The 25,144-nt window shown below is 44.2% G+C and overlaps 1 protein-coding gene across 8 annotated transcripts in view; it reads left to right on the forward strand.

The window, feature by feature from the left end:
- TP73 (tumor protein p73) overlaps window positions 1-25,144 on the forward strand; it is a 187,352-nt gene that overhangs the window by 147,480 nt on the left and 14,728 nt on the right. For 2 of the 8 annotated variants that reach the window (XM_073603594.1, XM_073603602.1), the window contains 7 exons: window positions 3,806-3,992; window positions 14,355-14,470; window positions 16,916-17,025; window positions 19,077-19,234; window positions 19,330-19,421; window positions 20,998-21,122; window positions 22,887-23,038. In XM_073603594.1, coding sequence (XP_073459695.1) covers window positions 3,806-3,992; window positions 14,355-14,470; window positions 16,916-17,025; window positions 19,077-19,234; window positions 19,330-19,421; window positions 20,998-21,122; window positions 22,887-23,038 — 940 coding nt within the window. The remainder of the gene's footprint in view (window positions 1-3,805; window positions 3,993-14,354; window positions 14,471-16,915; window positions 17,026-19,076; window positions 19,235-19,329; window positions 19,422-20,997; window positions 21,123-22,886; window positions 23,039-25,144) is intronic. The other 6 variants (XM_073603600.1, XM_073603595.1, XM_073603599.1 and 3 more) reach the window with 6 other exon arrangements.

Raw genomic sequence — 25,144 nt, forward strand, 5'->3', positions numbered from 1 at the left:
ATGTGATATAATATTCTTATAATTGTAGTATTATTCATTCTAACGTACAATAGTTTATACTGTATTGCCTACAAACATTTTTTTTAAATGGTACCAGAGTGGGACAACCACACAACTATAAAAAAAAATACATTTTATTACAAATAATTAATAAAAATATTTTAAAAAACGAGATAAGAAATACTATCTTATCTATCTTATCTATCTTATCTATCTTATCTATCTTATCTATCTTATCTATCTTATCTTATCTTATCTATCTATTTATATAAAATATATCTATCAGATTTCCATCTCACAGTATATTATTTTACTTGCAAATTTTGAAAACATTTATTTGAGTCTTTCTTTGAAAAAAATCGGAATAAAATCTTTGAAAAATATTTAAAAACCATCAAGAAACAGTCCTACTGGCCATATTGGCCATAACAATGAACCGTATCAAATTGACGTTGCTGTTTAATCCAAGAGGACCTGGTAATAGTAAAGTCCAACATAAAAATTATTTTTTTTGTAGGCAATGATTAGGATGGATGTGGTACCTTCACGATAGCCAATTTTTTTTTTTTGTTTACAAACTTTTTATTAGTGATACGAAACGTGTTATGATAAATCGAGAGAAATACAGAGTAAAGGAATCATCATTACAGTAAATCATGTTGATATTATTTCTATTAGTTATAGTTTATAATGTATGAAAGAAAATGAACACTCATCGTTATGTATCAATTACATTGACCGAAATCAATTCACATGGCTAGTTGAACTGCACACAAATGTAGCTTTTCCTTAAATAATATGCAAGAAAAAAAAAAATTCCAAGACAAGTTATTGTTATTGTCTTTATTTCGGAAAGAAGTTCCAATAATTCTTCACTTTAACCAAGAGAAGTTGGCGCTGAATGTATACCTCATCTCAACAAGATTGGTAGCATGCTACTAGGCCATTAACCATTTTACATGTAAAGCTTGTTGTCCTTCTAACTAATAGCCCAATTTTTATGCAGTGAGAACATATATAAAAGTGAATATCACTTCCCATCCAAAAGCTGTGTAGGATATTATCGGTATTAATCCTCCTATTAGATACCATCTCGGCACCTTTGAAGGCCAAAACCTGATTGAAGAGCCATTTTCTCCGGACTTGTCCCGGCACACCTCGGTGAATGTGTGTTGCTCCAAGTGAATTTTTGGGATCACTTTTCAGGCACATGACCTGTCCTAACCTGTCAGGGGATAATCCTTAATTCCCGGTAATATCCTTCATTGACATATTTCAACACTCAGGGTACGTCGTAAGATCAGAATGGAAAAGATGGAGCCCCGTGTGACTCAGAAAGATACAAAGAGGACTTTTGGATGGAACAGAGCCGTATGTGTCATGGTGATGGAATTGAACAATGACTATTTCCCAGCGTGGGCTTGTTCGGAATTAAGTACCCCTTCATACAGTTTTTTTAACCTGCAGATTAATAGAGCATTGTACAAAAATACATTTAGTACTGAGCGTAGAATACACTGAGCTTCGCTTTTCCATTGTGTCTGCGAGAACTGGTTGTCTTCAACTTACGATGTGCTGTGTGCTCTGACACCTTTCTATCGGAACCAGCATTAACTTCTTTTAGAAATTCGACCTACAGTAGCTCTCTTATTGGATGAGACTGCCCAGGCCAGCCTTTGCTACCCACGTGCATCAATGAGCCTTGGCTGCCCATGACCCCATCTCCAGTTCGCTGGTTGTCCATCCTTGGACCCCTTTTGGTAGGACATTGACCACTGCATACTGGGAACATCCCACAAGAAGGGAGGAAAGGAAACGTTTCTGGTCTCTGCCCATGACCCCGTCTCCAGTTCGCTGGTTTTCCATCCTTGGACCCCTTTTGGTAGGACAATGACCACTGTATACTGGGAACATCCCACAAGAAGGAAGGAAAGGAAAAGTCTCTGGTTTCTGCCCGTGACCCCGTCTCCAGTTCGCTGGTTTTCCTTCCTTGGACCCCTTTTGGTAGGACATTGACCACTGCATACTGAGAACATCCCACAAGAAGGGAGAAAAGGAAAAGTCTCTGGTCTCCGCCCATGACCCCGTCTCCAGTTCACTGGTTTTCCTTCCTTGGACCCCTTTTGGTAGGACATTGACCACTGCATACTGGGAACATCCCACAAAAAAGGGAAGAAAGGAAAAGCCTCTGGTGCCGCACATCCACGGAATCTTGTGATAGGTATGAGAGAGATGACCTCAGCCTGGGCTCACGCTCCAAAGCGTTTCACTCCGCCCCTCCCCCCCCAGAGCTTAGTCATGTAGATGGAGATCCCATGAATATGGGGAGTATATAAGTATCCTTCATGGTCACTCAAAAAGGCAGGTGTGTACAGTTGATCGTTCCGGCTGTTGAGGAAGAATAATGACGTGAAGCAAGGAAAAAGTGAAGAGTGAAGGGAAGTCTAAAGGCCCGTACACACGATACGAAAATCGGAAGAAAAATTTTGTCCGACGAATGTTCTGCCGATTTTCGGATCGTCAGTATGGTGCTTTCCACAGACGATTCCGGTTTTTCGTCAGACAAAAGCTGGATGTGCAGACTATAACATTTTTGTCGTACGTGAACTCAACGTCCGATTTTCGTTTTAACCACTTCAGCCCCGGAAGGATCTGCCCCCTTAATGACCAGGACATTTCTCGCGATACGGCACTGCGTTGCTTTAACTGACAGTTGCGCTGTCGTGCGACGCTGTACCCAAACAAAATTGACGTCCTTTTTTACCAACAAATAGAGCTTTCTTTTGGTGGTATTTGATCACCTCTGCGGTTTTTATTTTTTGCGCTATAAACAAAAAAAAAAAAGACCGACAATTTTGAAAAAAAAAAAATATAAAAAAAGAATTTATTCATCAGTTTAGGCCGATATATATTCTTCTACATATTTTTATATTTTTGGTAAAAAAAAAAATTGCACTAGGTGTATATTGATTGGTTTGCGCAAAAGTTATCACGTCTACAAACTACGGGATAGATTTAGGGGACTTTTATATATTTTTTAAAATTGTTTTCACTGGTAATTTTTTGCAGGCAGAACGCCGCTTTAATATTAGGGAAAAGTGTAAAAATATCCCACAAGAACTGGCCCTTGTAAAGGTCACTCAAATCCCTACGCCTGCCCATTTTTTCTGCTTTCAATACATCAACTTCGGGGATAGCATGTTCACCTGCTGCCTAATGTATCCCACCCACTTCAAGGTGCTATTGTCATAAGGTTATGGCTGATCGGACTGTGTAATAATCACTGGTCTTTTTATTGGGAACACTGGCCCAAAAGTAATGCCGCGTACACATGGTCGGAATTTCCGCCAGAAAAAGTCCGATGGGAGCTTTTGGTCGGATATTCCGACCGTGTGTATGTCCCACCGGACTTTTTCTGTCGGAATTACCGACGGCCTTAGATATAGAACATGTTCTAAATTTTTCCGTCGGAAATGCCGACGGAGGTTATCCCGTTGGCAAGTCCCGACTGTGTGTACGCGGCATAAGGCAAGCAGCAAATAAGGCAGCAACAGGCCAAAGCAAAATGCATGTAGACACAGTCAATGGGTCCAGTTGACATTAGAAATGGGGAAGATGGAGGACTTAAGGGACTTTGTATTATTGAAACTAGCATTAGGCCATGGCGGGTTCCACTCAAAATAGAATTCAGGCTGTTCTGAAAGAAAAAAGGCCACTTAGTTCCTTCAGTCTCTGTCTCGTATATTACTACCCATGTCTTTTTCATACACTTATCTCAGATGTCTGTGTTTTTGTTTTTTTTCAGTACTCACCTTTGTTGAAAAAGCTGTACTGCCAGATTGCCAAGACATGTCCTATCCAGATCAAATTGTCCAGCCCCCCTCCACCGGGCACCGTGATACGGGCAATGCCAGTGTATAAAAAGGCTGAACATGTGACGGAGGTTGTCAAACGCTGCCCCAACCATGAACTAGGTAGAGACTTCAATGAAGGTAAGGAGGCCGAGCCTCATACAAAGTCTGGAGAAAATGTGTTCTGTCCGTGTAGCCTGCGTCATCCAATCACATTCAGGCACTCCTTTTAGAGAGCGAAGCCAGCAGTGTTTAAAGAATCAGTTTGGTCCAGAACCCAGCCCAGCTTGTGAATACACTACATACTGTACAGTCACCCCTTTGCTGTCCTGTAAACATGTTCATAGTTTAGGATTGCTCTTTAGGGTTGGACCGACGCACTCAGTTGTAGGTCAATGGGGGGGGTGGTTTGTAATGGTGGGGGCGGGTTGGAAGGGTTCTCTCCTGATGATTACTGCCCAACTTGACAGAAAGGTGTTGGGGAGCCCTTTTTGGGGGCTTGGGCTGCTACCTCTGGGTACGGCCTCAAGGTTGTTTCCGTATGAAAAGTAGGTGTCCAATGAAATGCAAGTTGGAAGGTGACTTTGTAACCGTTATATTGAAGGTAGCGACAAATGACCAAACCCCCGAAGGAAACAGATCAGAGGTCCACTCTAGCCTATTCAGTTACCTCCCCCAGCCACATCCCCCCCCCACCCCGTCCAACTCCCCCTTCTCCATCGCCCGCTCTAGGTCCTTGTACCCTCCCCCCCTCTCCTCACTTGTCGCTACTTTAAAATTATTACAAATTCACTTTCTAAATTGCATTTCATTGAATATCGGGTGCTCTTTTTTACCTACCTTTATATAGTTTTGGATTGACGTCACTGTAGGGTAGAAGTACCGTGATTGGCGTAGTGCTCCCCTTTCTTGTCCCAGTGTGAGTGCTTCTGCACATGAAGTTACAGGAAGCTAATGCAAAGACAGATTTTGGTACTTTTTTTTTTTATAATACTTACCCAGATTTCGTGTCTTTTTCTCATTGTCTATCCCCTCCCTACTTCCATGACTTGGCTGCAATCGTTGGCGCACTATTAAAGTGTTACTAAACCCAGGACCCTGCAGTCACTATATCTGGTCTCCCACAGTACACAGAACATGGAAATGCAATAGTTTTAGTAAATATAAACTGCTAAATACCTTTTCTCATCAGCAGTGTATAGCAGTCTTCTGACTTCTATCAGTGTCTGCTTAAAGCTTGTAGGAGGCGTTTTCATTCTTCTCTGACTGTCCTATGAGGCTGTAGGACCCCTGATCCTCTGTCTGGACAGTGCTGATTGGCCCTGTGCTGATCAAATGCACCCTCCCAAAAAAATGATGAAAAAAATCTCTCTAGCAATATACCCTAAACTGAGCATGTGCAGAGTGCCTCCAAAGCTCTGTACTATCAGCAGATTGGAGACAGTAAAAGGGGAGGATCTGTGCATACAGGATCAAACAGCTTTTTTACACAGTGTGGAGGATTAACCCCTTAGGTTCCACACTGAGTATAACAAGCAGGCTTTACTGCATATACAGACTGATTTTACTGTTGTGGGTTTAAAGGATAGGAAAAAATAATATTTAGCAGGTAAAAAAAATTAGAATTTAAAAAAAAATTCTTATTAAGCCTGTAAAGCATTGCACCAGTGATCAGTAGATCTCTGGTGCCACGCAGGTCTTCAACAGATCTGCCAGTGTATCTTCTTCCCCGTACATCCCGTCGGACCAAGCAGATGCAATCTGACAGAAAGAGAGGATTAACTACCATGGACGCTACAGTGATGCGGTCGGGTGGGCGGAGCCCCATTTTTTAAAAATTGTGACAACTTGTGGCGAGGGGGAAGGAGAAGAACCCCACCAGCTGTCAGATTAGGAGATGTCAGAAACCATGAAATCAGACCGAGACAGAAGTACAGTTAAATCACACTTGTTTAATAATAAAAGTAAATGGAACAAATGTAGTCAAAACATAGCCAGAGTTCAGGAACCGGAACGGATAGTCAGACAAGCCAAACGTCAGGGAGCTGGAGATCAGTGTAGTAAAACTGCAAGCAGGATCTGGAGCCAGAAGGGATGTCAGCCAAGCAAGTCTTTTAACAGGAATGCAGGAGAGCGTCTCTGTGATGTTGACCAAGGCGAAGGCAGAGATCCTCTGGGCTGGACGACTAAAGTAGGCAGGACTGACGAGCAGGATATCATCAACAGCTGAGTAACTGTGGAGAGATAGGAGCTGGCAATTAGCTGACAGCTGAGCGGCCAGCACAGAGAAGGAAGGGCTGAGCCCAGCCATGACAGGGGGGTGTGGGGGCGGTCCATTTGAAATATGTTACATAAGGTGAACTTATCCTTTAATAACACTTTAAAGCAGAGCTCCACCCAAAAGGGGAAGCTTTGCTTGTTTGCACCCTCCCCCACTGCCACATTTGGCACTTTTTTTGGGGGGGGGGGGGCGAGTACCTGGTTTTGACATTTACCCGCTCCCACTTCCGGGTAAGATCACCAAACGGAAATCTACGAAATTACTGGCCCCTCCTCCTTCCCTCCCGCTACCTTCTAGGACACAAAAAGGTCCCAGAAGACCGCGGGACTGTTCAGAAAGCGCAGCGCGACTCGCGCATGCGCAGCAGGGAACAGTCTGTGAAGCCGCAAGGCTTCACTTCCTGTTTCCCTTACTACAGATGCCGGTGCCTGCACCCGAAGCTGAATGACGAATTGGCTTGGGGTGCTGACATCGCAGGATCCCTGGACAGGTAAGTGTCCTTGTATTAAAAGTCATCAGCTACAGTATTTGTAGCTACTGACTTAAAAAAAAAAATTCTACAGACTGGAACTCGGCTTTAACCTGACTTTTCTGTAGTTCCATGCCTGAAATGTGTACTAGAGCTGCATTAGCAAGTCCAGTAAAATATTCCCATCACACACATTCCTGGAAACGGCGGGTGCTCCAGCAATAGCCAGCTGGGAACTGGTATTAACATGAGAATAAAGCATTCCGTATATTGCCAGCGCACCGTCGATCTTCAAATAGCATCCAAAAGTTTATTGAAAGCAATCCCATCACAGCAAAATTTTGCAACGTTTTGGGGCCCCCACAAGACCCCCCTGTATCACATGGCTTATGAAGGGGTCCTGCTTGACCCCTGAAACATTCTGACTCTTTGCTGTGATGTGATTGGATGCTATATAAAAAGATCCACAGTCTGCTGGAAATATATGCTTTATCTATATCTATATCTATATGCGTCTGCCATTGGGATTTTTAGACCTTCAAACACATACTAGGTCCAATTTAGATAGGATGCAATTAACCTACCAGCAGGTCTTTAGAGTGTGGGCTGAAAGTAGAGTACCTGGGGGAAACCCAAAAAAGCACAAGAAGAGCATGCAAACTCCATGCAGTGCATTGTCTTTGCATGCGCTAATTAAAGTGGAAGTAAACCCACCTATTATTTTAAGCCAGGGAAGCTGCCATCTTGGCCTCTGTTTAATCTTCAACTGCCATGACGCTGCACATGTGATCCATTATGACACCAGCCATTGGACGGTTTAACAGTTTGGTTGAGAGCACAACCAATGTGACCGTTACATTCCCGGTATTTGCCAGGAAATGTAACTGTTTTTTGAAACGGTTAAATCTTTGGGTTTACTTCCTCTTTGGTGCACTTACGTCTGTGCAGCATGATGAATAAAAAGGGGCTGGCTGGGAAAAGGGTGGTTCAGTGTCACAATTTTCAGAAAATTTATGAATCGTCTTGTACTATAAGAACATTTTAATACACAAAGACCAGTCAGGCAGGAGGGAAGCTTAAAACACAGCCTTTCCTGTGATTGGCTGCTCTCTGGATCACTATCCTCTCTACATACACCATTGGCTGCCCTCTGGATCACTATCCTCTTTTCATACACCATTGGCTGCCCTCTGGATCACTATCCTCTCTACATATACCATTGGCTGCCCTCTGGATCATGATTCTCTCTACATACACCATTGGCTCCCCTCTGGATCACTATCTTCTCTACATACACCAGTGGCTGCCCTCTGGATCATTATCCTCTCTACATACACCATTGGCTCCCCTCTGGATCACTATCTTCTCTACATACACCAGTGGCTGCCCTCTGGATCATTATCCTCTCTACATACACCATTGGCTGCCCTCTGGATCACTATCCTCTTTTCAAACACCATTGGCTGCCCTCTGGATCACTATTCTCTCTACATATACCATTGGCTGCCCTCTGGATCACTATCCTCTCTACATACACCATTGGCTGCCCTTTGGATCACTATCTTCTCTACATACACCATTGGCTGCCCTCTGGATCACTATCCTCTCTACATATACCATTGGCTACCCTCTGGATCACTATCCTCTCTACATATACCATTGGCTGCCCTCTGGATCACTATCCTCTCTACATATACCATTGGCTGCCCTCTGGATCACTATCCTCTCTACATACACCACTGGCTGCCCTTTGGATCACTATTCTCTCTACATACACCATTGGCTGCCCTCTGGATCACTATCCTCTTTTCATACACCATTGGCTGCCCTTTGGATCACTATCCTCTCTACATATACCATTGGCTGCCCTTTGGATCACTATTCTCTCTACATACACCATTGGCTGCCGTCTGGATCACTATTCTCTCTACATACACCATTGGCTGCCCTCTGGATCCCTATCCTCTTTTCATACACCATTGGCTGCCCTCTGGATCACTATCCTTTCTACATACACCATTGGCTGCCCTCTGGATCACTATCCTCTCTTCATACACCATTGGCTGCCCTCTGGATCACTATCCTCTTTTCATACACCATTGGCTGCCCTCTGGATCACTATCCTTTCTACATACACCATTGGCTGCCCTCTGGATCACTATCCTCTCTTCATACACCATTGGCTGCCCTCTGGATCACTATCCTCTCTACATACACCATTGGCTGCCCTCTGGATCACTATCCTCTTTTCAAACACCATTGGCTGCCCTCTGGATCACTATTCTCTCTACATATACCATTGGCTGCCCTCTGGATCACTATCCTCTCTACATACACCATTGGCTGCCCTTTGGATCACTATCTTCTCTACATACACCATTGGCTGCCCTCTGGATCACTATCCTCTCTACATATACCATTGGCTACCCTCTGGATCACTATCCTCTCTACATATACCATTGGCTGCCCTCTGGATCACTATCCTCTCTACATATACCATTGGCTGCCCTCTGGATCACTATCCTCTCTACATACACCACTGGCTGCCCTTTGGATCACTATTCTCTCTACATACACCATTGGCTGCCCTCTGGATCACTATCCTCTTTTCATACACCATTGGCTGCCCTTTGGATCACTATCCTCTCTACATATACCATTGGCTGCCCTTTGGATCACTATTCTCTCTACATACACCATTGGCTGCCATCTGGATCACTATTCTCTCTACATACACCATTGGCTGCCCTCTGGATCCCTATCCTCTTTTCATACACCATTGGCTGCCCTCTGGATCACTATCCTTTCTACATACACCATTGGCTGCCCTCTGGATCACTATCCTCTCTTCATACACCATTGGCTGCCCTCTGGATCACTATCCTCTCTTCATACACCATTGGCTGCCCTCTGGATCACTATCCTCTTTTCATACACCATTGGCTGCTCTCTGGATCACTATCCTTTCTACATACACCATTGGCTGCCCTCTGGATCACTATCCTCTCTTCATACACCATTGGCTGCCCTCTGGATCACTATCCTTTCTACATACACCATTGGCTGCCCTCTGGATCACTATCCTCTCTTCATACACCATTGGCTGCCCTCTGGATCACTATCCTTTCTACATACACCATTGGCTGCCCTCTGGATCACTATCCTCTTTTCATACACCATTGGCTGCCCTCTGGATCACTATCCTCTTTTCATACACCACTGGCTGCCCTCTTTATCATTATCCTCTTTACATAGACCATTGGCTGCCCTTTGGATCACTATCCTCTCTACATACACCACTGGATGCCCTCTTTATCATTATCCAATCTGCATTGGACAGCGGTGTCTGTCTGTATGTGCCCTCTTCTTACCCCATACTCCCTTGTATCACTGCACCACCAGAGCTGATAGGAATTGAGAGCGGTATCAAGAACTACTACATGTTAGAAACAGTAAGTGAAACCCCTAAGGATCCTTCACACCTGATTGTTTCTGCATGTTAGCACAGATTATCAATTGCTCTGTGTGGGAGGTTAATTATTATTTATAGTGTAATCTCTCATAATTTGCGGCTGATTGCAAATAACGTCAACCAAATCGAGTGCTGGGGGGCCCCAAGCCAGTGTTTAGAACCTCGGCACCGAACCACCCACCATGGTTAAGTCTTGTCATGTCTTCGATGCCGAATCATCAACTTTCATGATAGTTTAACAAAATAGAATAACCTTTTGTTGTGTATTACTGGTATCTCTGCCCGCTTTAAAGTAAACATTTAGGGCTAGTTTACATTAGCGTTACTTTCTGAGGAGTGATCCACAGTTGGCGTTGTATCCCCTTCTCACCGCCTACTTTAACCACTTAAATGCCAACTTACCACACACATCTGCGTGCAGTTGTGGAGCGATTGCAGCGCAGCCCCATTCACTTGAATAGGCCGCATTCGGCAGGTGGTAGTGCCCGTTGAATAGGACAGGCGGTATAATTCTTGCCTCGGCATGTGTGTACCCCCAGCCACTGGGGGGAGCGGTTCAGGGGCGATTGCGGCGCAGCCCCCCCAATTACTTGAATAGGTCGGGTTGGGCAGGTGGTAGTGCCTGTTGAACGTGACCGGGGGTATAATTCTTGCAGCAGCATGTGCACACCTCCAGCCACTGCCCTGTCAGCCACGTCGTTTTAGCCCCCCGCCCAAACCGCTAGCATACTTACCTCACTTGGGTAAAACTATCAAGTTTGCTTTAATGCCTATCCCGCCAGCCATGCATGTGTACTTCCCCTGCCCAATGGTTCCTTTTGGTCATGAAGGGGAAAAGAGGATGAAACCCCATATAGGACATGACTTGGAGCTTACACCAGAATGAGGACTCCCACTTGTGACAGCACTGGGTGCCTGAGCAGCCAATTACCATCGTATCCCTTACAAATGGATTTTTAATGCAGCTAGTGTAAGTAGCTTGGTATCGGCCTCCTGTAGTACACACCAACACTAATAACCAATCAGACTCTGCTGCAGTGCACATGTGCTTATAAGTGAAAATAAATGGTAGACTGAAAAGAGAGGAGATTTTATCAATGTGCTTTATTATCCCTTATCTATCCAATAGGTAGGCTGGGGTGTGTTCTAGAAAAGTGGTCTCCAAACTGCGACCTGGGGGCCAGTGTTAATTTTGTCGACTAGAACGACTAAAACATTTTAGTCGACTAAAGGAATATTATTTTAGTCGACTAAAATACGACTAAAACTAAAACAACTGAAATTACTAAAATACGACTAAAACTAAAACGCCATTTTAGTCAAAAGACTAAAATGGGACTAAAACTAAAATGCCATTTTAGTCAAAAGACTATGACTAAAACTAAATTGAAAATTGACTTCAGAATTAACACTGGTCTGTAGTGCATGCTCTCATACCTCAATGTAATAATAAATAACATATGAGATTTTTCACTCCAGCAGTATATTATGAGTTTGCAAATTGTAGAGAATTGTTAACTAATGCATTACAATTAAATTACACCCATTAGATTTTAGACGACTAAAATGAGTTTTAGTCGATTAAAATATATTGGTGATTTTAGTCGACTAAAACGTAGGATATTTTAGTCGACTAAAATGTACTGGAGATTTAGTCGACTAAATACGAATAAAACTAAAACAATTGCAGAAGACTAAAATGGGACTACAACTAAAATGCCATTTTAATCCTAAGACTAAAACAGAATTGAAATTTGCTGCCAAAATTAACACTGCTGGGGGCCAGATGTGGCCCCTTTGCTTGCCTTTATCCGGCCCTTGGGGCAGTGTTTCTCTCACTGATACAAGACACTATTTCTGTGTCAATATTTTCATGAAAGTTTTAGGAGCGTATGACAAGCCATGGTTTTGCCCACACAGGGGCAATATTGAACAGGCACATGCAAAAAAAAAAAAAAAACATTGTAGGTACGTAGAATGATTAAAATAACTGTAAATTGTTATCAGGACCCAAAAGGGCCAGGGTAGAGGTAAGGTAAGTATCACAAGCTATACTGTATTGTCGAAGAAAAAGAACAAGGGCTGCACATGTAAAGGTTCCAAAATGCCTTTATTGAGATCACCGTGATGACACCAAGGACAGAAAACAGTCACGTAGACGGGTTTCACACATACACCTTGTGCTTAATCATTACTGGTAATTTCTTCAAGTATCCCGCGGAGGAGGGTCGGGGGCTGGCACTCTTTACAAGGTTCCAATTGGGTTATTATATACACCTGGAGCAGCGGGTCCTCCTTCCTTTGATGTACTAAGGGAAAGGGAAAAGGAAATCAGTCTTCGTCTAATAGCCTTCATATCAGGAATGAAGAGGAAAAGAAAGAGACAGAGGAGAAAGAGAAAGGAGAAAGAAGAAAATGTGAGGGCGAGGGAGGCCCCATGAGAGGGGCGAGAACCACGGACGCGGAACCTGCACAAGCGAAGTTTACAGTCGACCGTAGCTAGTTGGGGCAGGCACGGGCAGGAGTAAGTTATCCAAGGGTCCCAGACTTTCAAGAATTTTGCATGCGAATCCTACAAAATACTGGACATCTGCTCGTCAACCATCAGGGTGGTCATCTTGGTTTTCACACCCTGAAAAGCAACAGACGGAGTCTTCCAGGCCTGGGCTATGGTTCGCTTGGCAGATATAAAAAGGTATGAGGCCAACTTCCGCTGGTGCGTGAATAGACCCGGTATAGGGCAATCCAATAGAGCCAGTCGGGCGTCTTTGCGTATTGTTACATGAAATAAGGATTGCAATAGGCCAAAAGCCCTGGACCAAAAACCGTTCAGATGTGGGCATGACCACCATATATGTAAGACATCCCCACGCTGACCGCAGTTCCAAAAACATCTGTCACTGCTACCAGGGTAAGCGTGGGCAAGCCTTGCCGGGACCCAGTACCACCGCAGGAGCACTTTATATGCAGCCTCCGAGAATGTTACAAGACACTATTTCAACCACTGACACCAATGATGGGGCATAATTCCTCCCACTGATACCAATGATAGGGCATAATTCCACCCACTGACACCAATGATGGGGCATAATTCCTCCCACTGATACCAATGATGGGGCATAATTCCTCCCACTGACACCAATGATGGGCCATAATTCCTCCCACTGATACCAATGATGGGGCACTATTCTTCCTACTGATGCCAACAATGGGGTACTATTCCTCCCACTGACCCAAATGACTGCCCCCCCCCCCCCCCCCCCAAAGTCAGAAGGACAGTAAACTGGCCCTTAGTTTAGAAAGTTTGGAGTCTTCTTTTCTAGAAAAAGCTATGCTGCTGCATTGGAAGTCCAGGATGTGGCTGTACAGAACTACAAATCAACTGTCTGACAAAACGATTACCATACATCAGGGGTAGGCAACCTGGGGCCCTCCAGCTGTTGTGGAACTACATTTCCCATGAGGCATTGCAAGACTGGCAGTTACAATTACTCCCAGAGGCATGAAGGGACTTGCAGTTCTGCAACAGCTGGTGGGCCCCAGGTTGCCTACCCCTGCCATACATGTATGTCAACTGTTGGTTGCTGGGAGTCCATTTTGTAGATATACAGTCCATTTTTTTTTTTTTGAAAGATCGGTATATCAATTTGAACCAGCGCATTAGAATATAGCCTTATGCATGGAAGATAGTGATTACCCATCGTATGTTACTTATCCTGTAATCTCTGCACTGTTTCAGCAGGGAAGCTGAATTCACTGCATGGTATACAGATAGAATCTATAGATTTGTGTATGAAATACCATAATGAAAATACGGAACAGCAGGAAAGTCTATATAAATCTCAGTAAATGTTACAAATAAAACTCAGTGGAATTATACTGCAGGCTCTTGTTCTGTAAATCTGTTTTCATGGCCAGCGTGTTTATTAAACCTCTGAGTGTACGCCCTTATTACTAACACCTGAGCAATTTTAGAGCTTACCAAATGCTTTATTTTAAATATAGATGGGTAGGAATGTGTGTATAAAACTCGCATGAAGGGGCCATTTCTGAGATCACCTCAACAGCAATGAAAATTTGTAACAAGCAATTTAAAAAAAAAATGAATGCGTCCTGATGCAGACGGGACACAGATGGATACCTATGAACAAAGGAACTTGGTGGGCTTCTGAAAATGTTCATGGAGATGTATTATTCCCGAGGTCTCTAATGAAGGTGTGTCTTTCTACTTTTTCGTTGTTTAGTAATTTTTTTTTTTTTTTTTAATTTTTGTTTTTGAAGGTCAGTCGGCACCTGCAAGTCACCTGATTCGTGTGGAGGGCAGTAACCTATCCCAGTATGTAGATGACCCCGTAACCGGAAGACAAAGCGTCATGGTCCCTTATGAGCCTCCACAGGTAACACACAAGCTGATAGGATTGGATTAGGTCTCATCCATCAAAGTGTCAAAAGTAGAATAATCTGTTTGCAAAACATATTGCTTTGTCTTTTCCTCAGCCAGCCCAGCCTTTAGCCCACCCCCCCCACTGCCAAACCTGAATTTACAATTTCTGGGTTTTTCACCCAGCCTAGAGCTGCCTGCAAATACTGGATGGCAGCTGATCACGCATGCACATCCTCGCCCTCCCCCCAACAATCTTTGTATTAAATTTTATTTTTAATGAATGTGCAAGTTTATATCTGGTGAAGTGGCATGTCTATGGGGGAACAGCAATAGTGATTGGTCATAAAAAACCCATCCTATCCAATCCACTTTTCCATAAGGAAACATGTCTAAAGAGGATTGACCAGGATCATAGAGGGACCTAAAAACAGGTCTGAGTCCGCTACCGTTTCCTGTTTGTAGGTACCTTTGAGCCGCTTTCTCTTGTTCCTAACTCCCTAGACTTGCACATCTCTCAGATGTCCCCCATTTTACTGTTACTTTATATCTGTGTTCCTCCACTCCTGCCTTACTTTTATGTGCTTCCTTCTCCTGAGCGCTTCCCAATCTGGTCTTACTCCTGTGTTCCTCCCCTACTTGGGACTTACTCTTTTCCCTCCCTCACTTTGGTCTTGCTCCTGTGCTACTCCTTCAATCCGGCCTCAATCCTGTGTTCCTCCCAAACTTTGGTCTCCCTCTTGTGCTTCTTCCCCATCTGGCCTTAATCCTGTGTTCCTCCCCCGCTTTCACTTTTCTCCTGTGCTTCTCCATCTATCTGGCCTCAACCCTTTGTTCCGCCCCTGCTTTGGTATTTATCCTGTGTTCCTCCCTTAATCTGACTTCAGTCTTGTGTTCTCTATCACTTTGGCCTTTTTCCTGTGTTCCTCCCCTGCTTTGGTCTTTCTCCCGTGTGTCTCCCTCAATCTGACTTCAATCTGGTGGTTTCCACCCCACTTTGGTCTTTCCCCTGGGCTTCTCCCTCAATCTGACATCAATCCTGTGTTCTCCCCCCCACTCTTGTCTTTCCCCTGTGCTCCTTCCTCCATCTGACATCAATCCCGTGTTCCTCTCCTGCTTTGGTCTTTCTCCTGTGCTCCTCCCTCAATCTGACTTCAATCTTGTGTTCTCCCCCCACTTTGGTTTTTCTCTTGTGCTCCTCCTTCCATCTGACCTCAATCCTGTGCTCCTCCCAAACTTTGGTGTTCCTCCTGTGCTTCTCCCCCCATCTGGCCTTAATCCTGTGTTCCTCCCCCGCTTTCACTTTTCTCTCATGCTTATCCATCTAGCTGGCCTCAACCCTGTGTTCCACCCCTGCTTTGGTATCTCTCCTGTGTTCCTCCCTTAATCTGACTTCAATCTTGTGTTCTCTCTCACTTTGGTCTTTCTCCTGTGTTCCTCCCTCCATCGGACATCAATCCTGTGTTCCTCCCCTGTTTTTGTCTTTCTCCCGTGCTTCTCCCTCAATCTGACTTCAATCTTGTGGTTTCCACCCCCCCTTCGGTCTTTCCGCTGGGCTTCTCCCTCCATCTGACATCAATCCTGTGTTCCTCCCCTGCTTTGGTCTTTCTCCTTTGCTCCTCCCTCGATCTGACTTCAATCCTATGTTCCCCCCCCCCCCCACTTTGGTCTTTCTCCTGTGTTCTTCCCTCCATCTGACCTCAATCCTGTGCTCCTCCCCTCCCTCCATCTGACATCAAACCTGTGTTCCTCCTCCGCTTTGGTCTTTCTCCCGTGCATGAATCTGAATTGAATCTTGTGGTTTCCACCCCGCTTTGGCCTTTCCCCTGGGCTTCTCCCTCAATCTGACATCTCTCTCACTTTGGTCTTTCTCCTGTGTTCCTCCCTCCATCGGACATCAATCCTGTGTTCCTCCCCTGCTTTTGTCTTTCTCCCGTGCTTCTCCCTCAATCTGACTTCAATCCTGTGGTTTCCACCCCCCCCCCCCTTCGGTCTTTCCCCTGGGCTTCTCCCTCAATCTGACATCAATCCTGTGTTCCTCCCCCACTTTGGTCTTTCTCCTGTGCTCCTCCTTCCATCTGACCTCAATCCTGTGCTCCTCCCCTCCATTTTACCTCAATCCTGTGTTCCTCCCCCGCTTTGTTCTTTTGTCCTGTGCTCCTCACTCAATCTGGCTGCAATCCTGTGTTCCTCCCCCTGTTCTGGCCTTGCGTCTGTGTTACTACCCCACTTTTATCTTACTTTGTGGTTCCTCTCCATCCCTTAATTTCCCACTCCCACCTTACTTCTGTGTTCTGGCTGCTGAGTATGTGTATTTGAGTATATGTATGCAGTATAGTGCGTTATGTTATATTTTTTATGTACATGCATACAGTTTATATAAATACACATTTCTGTATAATTTAATTGTAAAATGCTGAAGGAAGATATTTAGATTTCTTTTTTCCTTTTACTTTGTCAGGTGGGAACAGAGTATACTACTATCCTTTACAACTTCATGTGTAACAGCAGCTGTGTTGGAGGGATGAACAGAAGACCGATCCTCATCATCATCACCCTGGAGACCAGAGAGTGAGTAATCTTCAATGATGCTGCTGGGTACATCTATACTGAGGAAGTATGGAGGCCACCAGAGATGACTTCTCCTGAAGTACTACTGCCCAGGCTGGAGATTAGTTTTAAACATTAGGGTGTATTAGAGTTGGCACAGTTCGTAATATCTTGTGGTTTTACAGGCACCTAGTGAAGCGACATTAATGCTTGGGTTGCACGAGTATTCTTATTAAGGCTATTTAGGAGTGAAGTGCTTTACAGCCCAAATAGGAATGCTCAAGCGACACCAGGCATCCTGTTTATGGTCAAAGTTGGACCAAAAGACATCTGCAGACCCTTAGATTTATGGGAGAATGGATAGGTAGCACTAAAACCCTGGAATTCTCCTATTACCATCCAGTAGGGTTGCAGTGATGTTTATGCAGGGTCTGCAATGAAAAAAAAAAATTGATCGGAGATTGAAGCACCACTCCATGAATTAATAGTTCAGACACACATTTATTCCATGTAAAATCAGGTGGAAACCTATTCAAGAAAGCCAACACATTTCAGGGGGGGGGGACATCCCCTTTATCGGGGTTTAAAGAGAAACTGCAGTCTGCTCACATAATTTGTAATAAAATAATCTTTGCCGTTCTGAAGCTTCCCTCCAACCACTTTGCATATTATTTTATATATACTGCGATTCTGTACTTGCCAAATAGGCTGCAGAAATCTCCCTCCACTGAGTCTGGCTGCAGCCATTTTAACTGTGGGCAGCTGAAGCTGCTGCTTGTTCACTTCCTGGATTTACACAGACACACACGGACACTCTCACACCACTGCTTGCCTGCACATTTTTCCTCTCTTGATAAATACACGTGGATCTCTGCAGTCTCCTGTTATCTCTGCCCTCATCCAGCTCTGCAGCTCTCCTTGGCTCTCCTGTGATTCATCCACCCCCCCGGCAAACACTCACGAGAGAGAGCTGTGCATGATGTCATAAGTCTAGGCTAATGACCAGACAAGAAACAGGAAGTGGGCTGTATAAGGGATTTACTGGCAGAAGAAAAAAAAAATGTTTTACTATCCAAAGTTAAAACAACAACATTGGCAGAAGATTTAATAGATGGAAACATGAAAAAATGACCAAACAAGGAAAAAAAAAATATATAGACTGGGATGAAGATACAATGGGGTAGATATACTAAAACTGGGGCACTCAGAATCTGGTGCAGCCGTGCATGGTAGCCAATCAGCCTCTAACTTCAGCTTGTTCAATTAAAGTGTTTGTCAACACTTCATATCCCTGATTTGTGGCTGCTGTACCATGTACTTGTATGACAAAGTATGAGGTTCTCTATGCATTGCTTCCTTTGTGTGGAATTCCTGGTGTTCCTGCTAGTCCCTTTGCTTTCCTATTAAAAAACTGACCACACTAAGCAGGCGAGCACACTGTGGTCAGTGCTCTAGCTATGCTGGGAACTCAGCCTGTTCTCCAATGATCAGACTTGTCCTGACACGCCCCCCCCCCTCTGTGCAGCCTCTCACTAGGAAGCTCAGTGTACAGTTGCTTCTCCTTCCCCCAGCTCTTATGCAGCTGAGAACAGAGGGAATGTGATCACATATGAAAACGGGGAAAAAAAGTATTCGTAATTTTTTTTTGTTTTGTTTTTTTATATCTATACACAAATGTTTTACCTTTTTAATTTCAGTTTTAAACTGAATAGGTTGTTTTACAAGGTGACTGACTGTTTTACCATCACTTTAAGCTTTGACAGTAAAACCTGGAAGCGGATTGGTTTCTATGCAGAGTTGCACCAGATTTTGCACTCTCCAGTTTTAGTAAATCCACCCTTTGGCATGAGTTATGATGCACAATGTTTATCAGCAGCTAGTTTACTCAGCTTAATCTCAGGTCCTCCTTAGATGATGTCTCAGTGTCTGACCATCCTGACCTTCTCTATGAAAATCATAGAGAAGGTCCCATGTCAGCTGCAAGGTTAACCAGCGCTAAGGTTAAACAGTACTCTTCATAACAATACAAATTATAACTTTCTGGGTTGTTTTCTTCTTTTTTTTTTTTTTAGCGGACAAGTATTAGGCCGGAGGTCATTTGAAGGTCGGATCTGTGCATGTCCTGGCCGAGACAGGAAGGCTGATGAAGACCACTTTCGGGAACAGGCAGCATTAAATGAGAATGCATCAAAAAATGGAAACGGCAACAAGCGCAGTGAGTGTACGATAAGTATGATTATTATTTACTTTTCAGTTTCTTCTACTTTGAAGAGTTGAGTAACATTTCACTATGACTATTATAAGTGTCATTTTTTTTTTTTTTAGCAGCTTGCAAGCAGAGTCCTCCAGGAGTAACATCACTAGGGGCAAATATGAAGAAGAGACGGCATGGGGAGGAGGAAATCTACTATGTGCCTGTAAGTTTATGTTTTATTGGGTTATTCGGGTGTTTAGGTAACATGACCTCTAAATAGGGGTGCTACGGATCGTCATCGATCCGTGATCTGATCCGCGGAGGTTGATCCGTACGGGACACCCGCGATCCGCGGAGCGCTCTGTGGCCTCGGCCATAGGAAAGGCCGCGGCTTCGGCCTGGCTCCGGAGCGGCGGCCATCTTGGTACACCCGGCGGCCGTTTAGCACGTGATAGCTCTGTCAAATGACAGAGCGATCACTTGTAACAAACCGGCGTCATGGTTCCTCTCTCCCCTCTGTGTATTGATCTGTACAGTGGAGGGGAGAGATTGGATGGCAGCAGTGCCAATACTCTGCAATGCCCTGCTGCAATGCCCTGACAATACTCTGCAATGCCCTGCTGCAATGTCCTGACAATACTCTGCCATGCCCTGACAATACTCTGCCATGCCCTGACAATACTCTGCCAAGCCCTGACAATACTCTGCCAAGCCCTGACAATACTCTGCCATACCCTGCCAACACTCTGCTAATAGGGAGATTGTGGATATTACAGTGGGGGAGATTTTTTTTTTGTTGATCCGAAAATGACCCGAACCGTGACTCCTGATCCGAGGAACGATCCGAACCATGAGTTTTTTGATCCGTTGCACCCCTACCTCTAAATCAGATGAAGGAGAGGGAAGAATGTGAGTTGGTGTAGAAGAGGGTTAGAGGGTAAGACAAGATAAATATATACCGACACCATTTAGACGTTTTATTAAAATGTACGTCAGGGCAAAAAAACATATTTAGTACATTTCTCCATGTTTTGTGCTATTAAAAACATTGCAAATACAGAATAATAACTGCCAGAAATCCAGTGTGCTCCTAACTTCCTGTTTCAGCTGTCAAAATAGTGCTGCAGCTGCACTAAAACCTAAGGATGCACCGATACCACTTTTTTTTACACTTTTTCGAGTACGAGTACCGATTTTTTTTTTGTTTTTGTTTTATGGAACTCGCCGACACCTGGGGCCTAGAAAGAGTAGGTAGAGGGGTTGTTTGAGAGTTGGGTGGGAAGGGGGGGAGTTGAGGGGTAAGTGAGGGCAGGGTAGGTGATTGTGGGGTGGGAGAGTTGGATGGAAAAGGCTGTGATCGCTGGGGGGGATGGGGATGGGAGGGTCATTGGTAGACATGGGTGAAGAGTTGACAGCTGGTGGAGGGAAGGAGGAGGCAACATGCAGAAGTGACAGCTGGCCAAAGGGGAGGTGGAGGCGGGGATGGCACCTGCCAGAGAAGACAGCCAGTCGGAGGGGAGGAGGAGGAGGCAGGGATGGCACCCGCCAGAGATTACAGCCGGCCAGACTGGCTTAAGTGAGGCCCAATTTTCTGCCTGGTTAGGGTATCTGGATGTATTCTTGAAAAGCAGGAATGCTCCTGGATTTTAACGTGTAGAAAACCCGCATGGGTTAAAACAAAGTCACCTCTCTCTACAGAAGGGTCTGGTAGAAGTAGAGAATTACATCAAAGAGAAAGTCTGGTCAGTCACAGCCCAGCCTCATATTCCGACACATAATGGAATCTGTCTTTTCCTCAGGTCCGAGGTCGGGAGAACTTTGAAATCCTGATGAAAATTAAGGAGAGCCTGGAACTGGTGGAGCTGGTGCCGCAGCAGCTGGTGGACTCATACAGGCAGCAACAGCAGCAACTTCTGCAGCGACAGTAAGTTTTGTGTGCCTGTGAAGCTACACAGATAAGGTGTGTGTGGGTGTGTGGGGGAGGGTTACAAGTAACTGTGCAGGTAAACCAAATTACATTTTTTTTTCTTCTTGGGAGGTGGTGGGGTGGGGGACGACCTTAAACCTTGCCGCTAAGGCCACTTAAACACGGGGCTGTTCAGCTGTAGGGTGCCTGGGAGGGATAGGTGCAGCGTCCAGCCCCGCTGAAATGTCTATGGCTGAATGGGGCTGCACAGAGAGGGGTATCAGCGTTTAGGACCCTGTGCTTTCAGACAAGGTCCCAGAAAACCTGCACTCCAGAGGCTTGTCCCTGAATGGACAGGGCCCTAAACACCGGTACCGCATGGGTATAGCGTTCACTCCCATAGAGTTGCAGACTGCCATAGACTTTGACAGACTACCTACAATGGGGATGGATGCTGCGCCTCTCCTGGGTGCACTACAGCTGCACAGCCCTGTGTGCAAGGGGCCTAAGCTGGTCCCGTAGAAATGGAAAAAAGAAATGTAGTAATTGCGCAGGTGAAGAGATTGTTGATAAATAATCAAGCAGCTAGCAATCGCACAACAGAACACCTTGTATAAAAAAAAAAAAAAAAAACGAAAGTTTGCCACACTAATAGCCTGTGAACAATATAATAACAAAATAATGGCGATTAGTCCATAAAGTGTCCAAACATGAACAAATCCTTAAAATCGTGTCTCTTGGGGTGATAGATGACAGAAAGGCCCAAAGTGCACCTTCCACCTTGAAAATAAAAGATGTGCCCTTACTGGATAGCTAGACTCCACGTTATAGGAGCCTATCATCATTGAAGATCCATCCATTGAAAACAAACGAAAATGGTGTTAAAGTCAGCCTTGCTGGTTTCTCCCTTTCCTTCTCTCTCACAGAAGTAATATAAAGGGAGAGAAAGATCACCACAGTGTAAAACCGTGGTGGTTTATTGAAATTATCCACATGTCCAACAAAACCATAGATTAAAAAGTCCTGGGTCAAAAGAATCTGCAGATCACAAACAAACTAGCGTGGTGTATTGAGTATAGACCACACCCTACTAGTTTCGTCATACATGACGTCATTGGGGTTTTTCATTTCATTAGAAATGAAAAATGCTGCAGTTATAGAATTGGTGCAAATATCCACAGACAATTCTAAGAGTGTAGAAATGTCATCAGCAAATGGCTCCAAAGCTTTATTCACATGGTCATACGGCAACGTTTCGGAGCCACGCATGACCTCTTTGTCAGGCAATTCTAAATCACAAATCCATTTGTAGCTCAGGCACTGTAAAATATAACAAGATAGCCAGGGGTCTTGTATTTATTTGGATTCATTAATTTAAAATGAACTCCAGTATAGAAAACTACATTGAGTGCATGCATTTTACTTTCTTCTAACCTACATAGTAAGGTTGAATACTTGATACAACCTGATAAAAGATTATGCTTGGGCTTTATCCAATACAGTTAATTGAAATGAAGCTCTCCAGTTATATGAATTGCATTGAGCAATTATGTCTGTTCTACAGCAAACTGAAAGTTTTGGGTTACTACATACAATGCTTTTGCTCTGCCTTACTTGTAAATGCCCAGCTGCTTAGTGACCCTATGGATCATGATGTAATAACCTCATCCACTAGAGGGCGTTGTTCATTGTCCCAACTGATTTTCATCACCGCAGTGTCTGGGATATGTGAAGTCATTCTGCTGCAGAGTTGAATGAGATCTTCAATATTTTTCTTTGCAGTGCACACATCCAGTCTCAGTCATCGTATGGTCCGGTTCTTTCACCGATGAATAAAGTCCATGGCGGAATAAACAAATTGCCATCAGTCAACCAGTTGGTGGGACATCCCAATCAGCACAACTCAAACAACGCTCCCGGTATGATCCCGATGGGTAAGCATGAAGGACAGCCTATGTTACAAATCAGGTCTAATTAAAATATCTTAAAGCCCATCTCTACCCAAAAAGGAAGGATTACAATTTGTGTCAGGTTCTTATTGCTACCTGTTTTCCCAGCTGGGGAGATTTCCCGTGACCTCTTCTCCCAGACACACCACATATGACAACAAGAATCTGTGTAGGAATCTAACCTTTCCTCACTACCCAAAAGTAATAAGTGGGGTTCCAATATAATATGAGAACTAGAGTTGGGAGTTAATGTATACAGCGGGTACAATAAGTATTGAACACGTCATCATTTTTCTAGGTAAATATATTGGTAAAGGTGCTATTGACATGAAATGTTCACCTCGTGTTAGTAACTCCTCATACGATCCATACATACAAAGACACCAAAACAAAGTTCAGAAATGAAGTTCTGTGTAATAAAATGGAATGACACAGGAAAAAAGTATTGAACATGCTAACTGAACTATATTGAATACTTGGTACTGACAGCTTCAAGACGGAGGATCCTGTATGGAGAAAGAAGTCTCATGCGTTGCTCAGGTGTGATTTTGACCCCATTCTTCCACACAGTCTTCAAATCTTGAAGGTTCCGTGGGCCTCTTCTATGAACCCTGATCTTTAGTTCTTTCCATCGATTTTCTATTGGATTCAAGTCAAATGATCGGCTGGGCCATTCTAGCAGCTTTATTTTTTTAGAAACCAATGGAGAGTTTCCTTGGCTTTGTGTTTGGGATTATTGTCTTGGATGAAATGTCCTCCCTCATTTCATCTCCATCATCCTGGTAGATGGCAGCAGATTTTTATCAAGAATGTCTTGGTACATTTTTCCATTCATCCTTCCTTCAATGATTAGAAGGTTGCCAAAACCACATGCTGAAAAACAGCCGCCCACACCATGATGTGCCCACCTCCAAACCTCACTGTTGGTATGGGGGGTGTTTATTGGGGTGATGTGCCATGTGACCTCCAAACATGGTGTGTATTATGGCGTCCAAAGAGTTCCGTTTTGGTCTCATCTGACCAGACTGTATTCTCCCCGTATTTCACAGGCTTGTCTAAATGTTGTGCAGCAAACTTTAAACGAGCTTCAACATGCTTTTTCTTCAGCAATGGAGTCTTGTGTGGTGAGCGTTCATACAGGCCATGGTGGGCGAGTGCATTTGTTAGACCCCTTTCACACTGAGGCCATATAGCGCTAAAAATAGCATCTGCAAAGCGCCTCTCCTGTCACTCCAATGTGAAAGCCCGAGGGCTTTCACACTGGAGCGGTGCGCTGGCAGGAGGTAATAAAAAAAGTCCTGCTAGCAGCTTCTTTGAGGCGCTTTAGGAGCGGTACACCGCTCCTAAAGCGCCCCTGCCCATTGAAATTAATGGGCAGCTTTGCCGGTGCTTTTAACCCTTTTTCGGCCGCTAGCAGGTGTTAAAAGCACCCCGCTAGCGGCTAAAAAGCGCCGCTAAAAATAGTGGCGCTTTACTGCTGACGCCCGGGGTGGCTAAGTGTGAAAGAGCCCTTATTTTTTTATAATCAATATTATAATTGTACCCGCTAATTCCAGGTCTTTTTGAAGCTCTCCACAAGTGGTCATTGGCTCTGGATTATTCAGAAGTTTAGAAATCCTTCTGTAACCAATGCCATCAGTATGTTTTGCAACAATAAGGTTGCGAGGGTCTTGAGAGAGCTTTTTGCTTTTACCCATCATGAGATGTTTCTTGTGTGACACCTCGGTAATGAGGCACCTTTTTATAGGCCATCAGTTGAGACTGAACCTGCTGATATGAATTTGCACTTGCAAAGCGCAGGATAGCTTTCTAATTACTGATAGATTTAAGCTGGTGTCTTGGCTTCCCATGACTTTTGTGCCTCTCTTTTTTCACGTGTCCAATACTTTTTCCATTTGTCATTCCATTTTTTTTTTCTTATAACTTAATTTCTGAACTTATTTGTTTTGGTGTCTTTGTATGTATGGATTGTACGGGTTGTTACCGACCTGTGGGGAACATTTCATGTCAATAGCACCTTTAGAAATATATTTAATCTAGAAAAATGGTGACATGTTCAATACTTATTTTACCTGCTGTATCTAAAGCCAA

The sequence above is a fragment of the Aquarana catesbeiana genome, linkage group LG10 (genome assembly GCF_042186555.1).
Source record: "Aquarana catesbeiana isolate 2022-GZ linkage group LG10, ASM4218655v1, whole genome shotgun sequence".
Taxonomy (NCBI): Eukaryota; Metazoa; Chordata; class Amphibia; order Anura; family Ranidae; genus Aquarana; species Aquarana catesbeiana.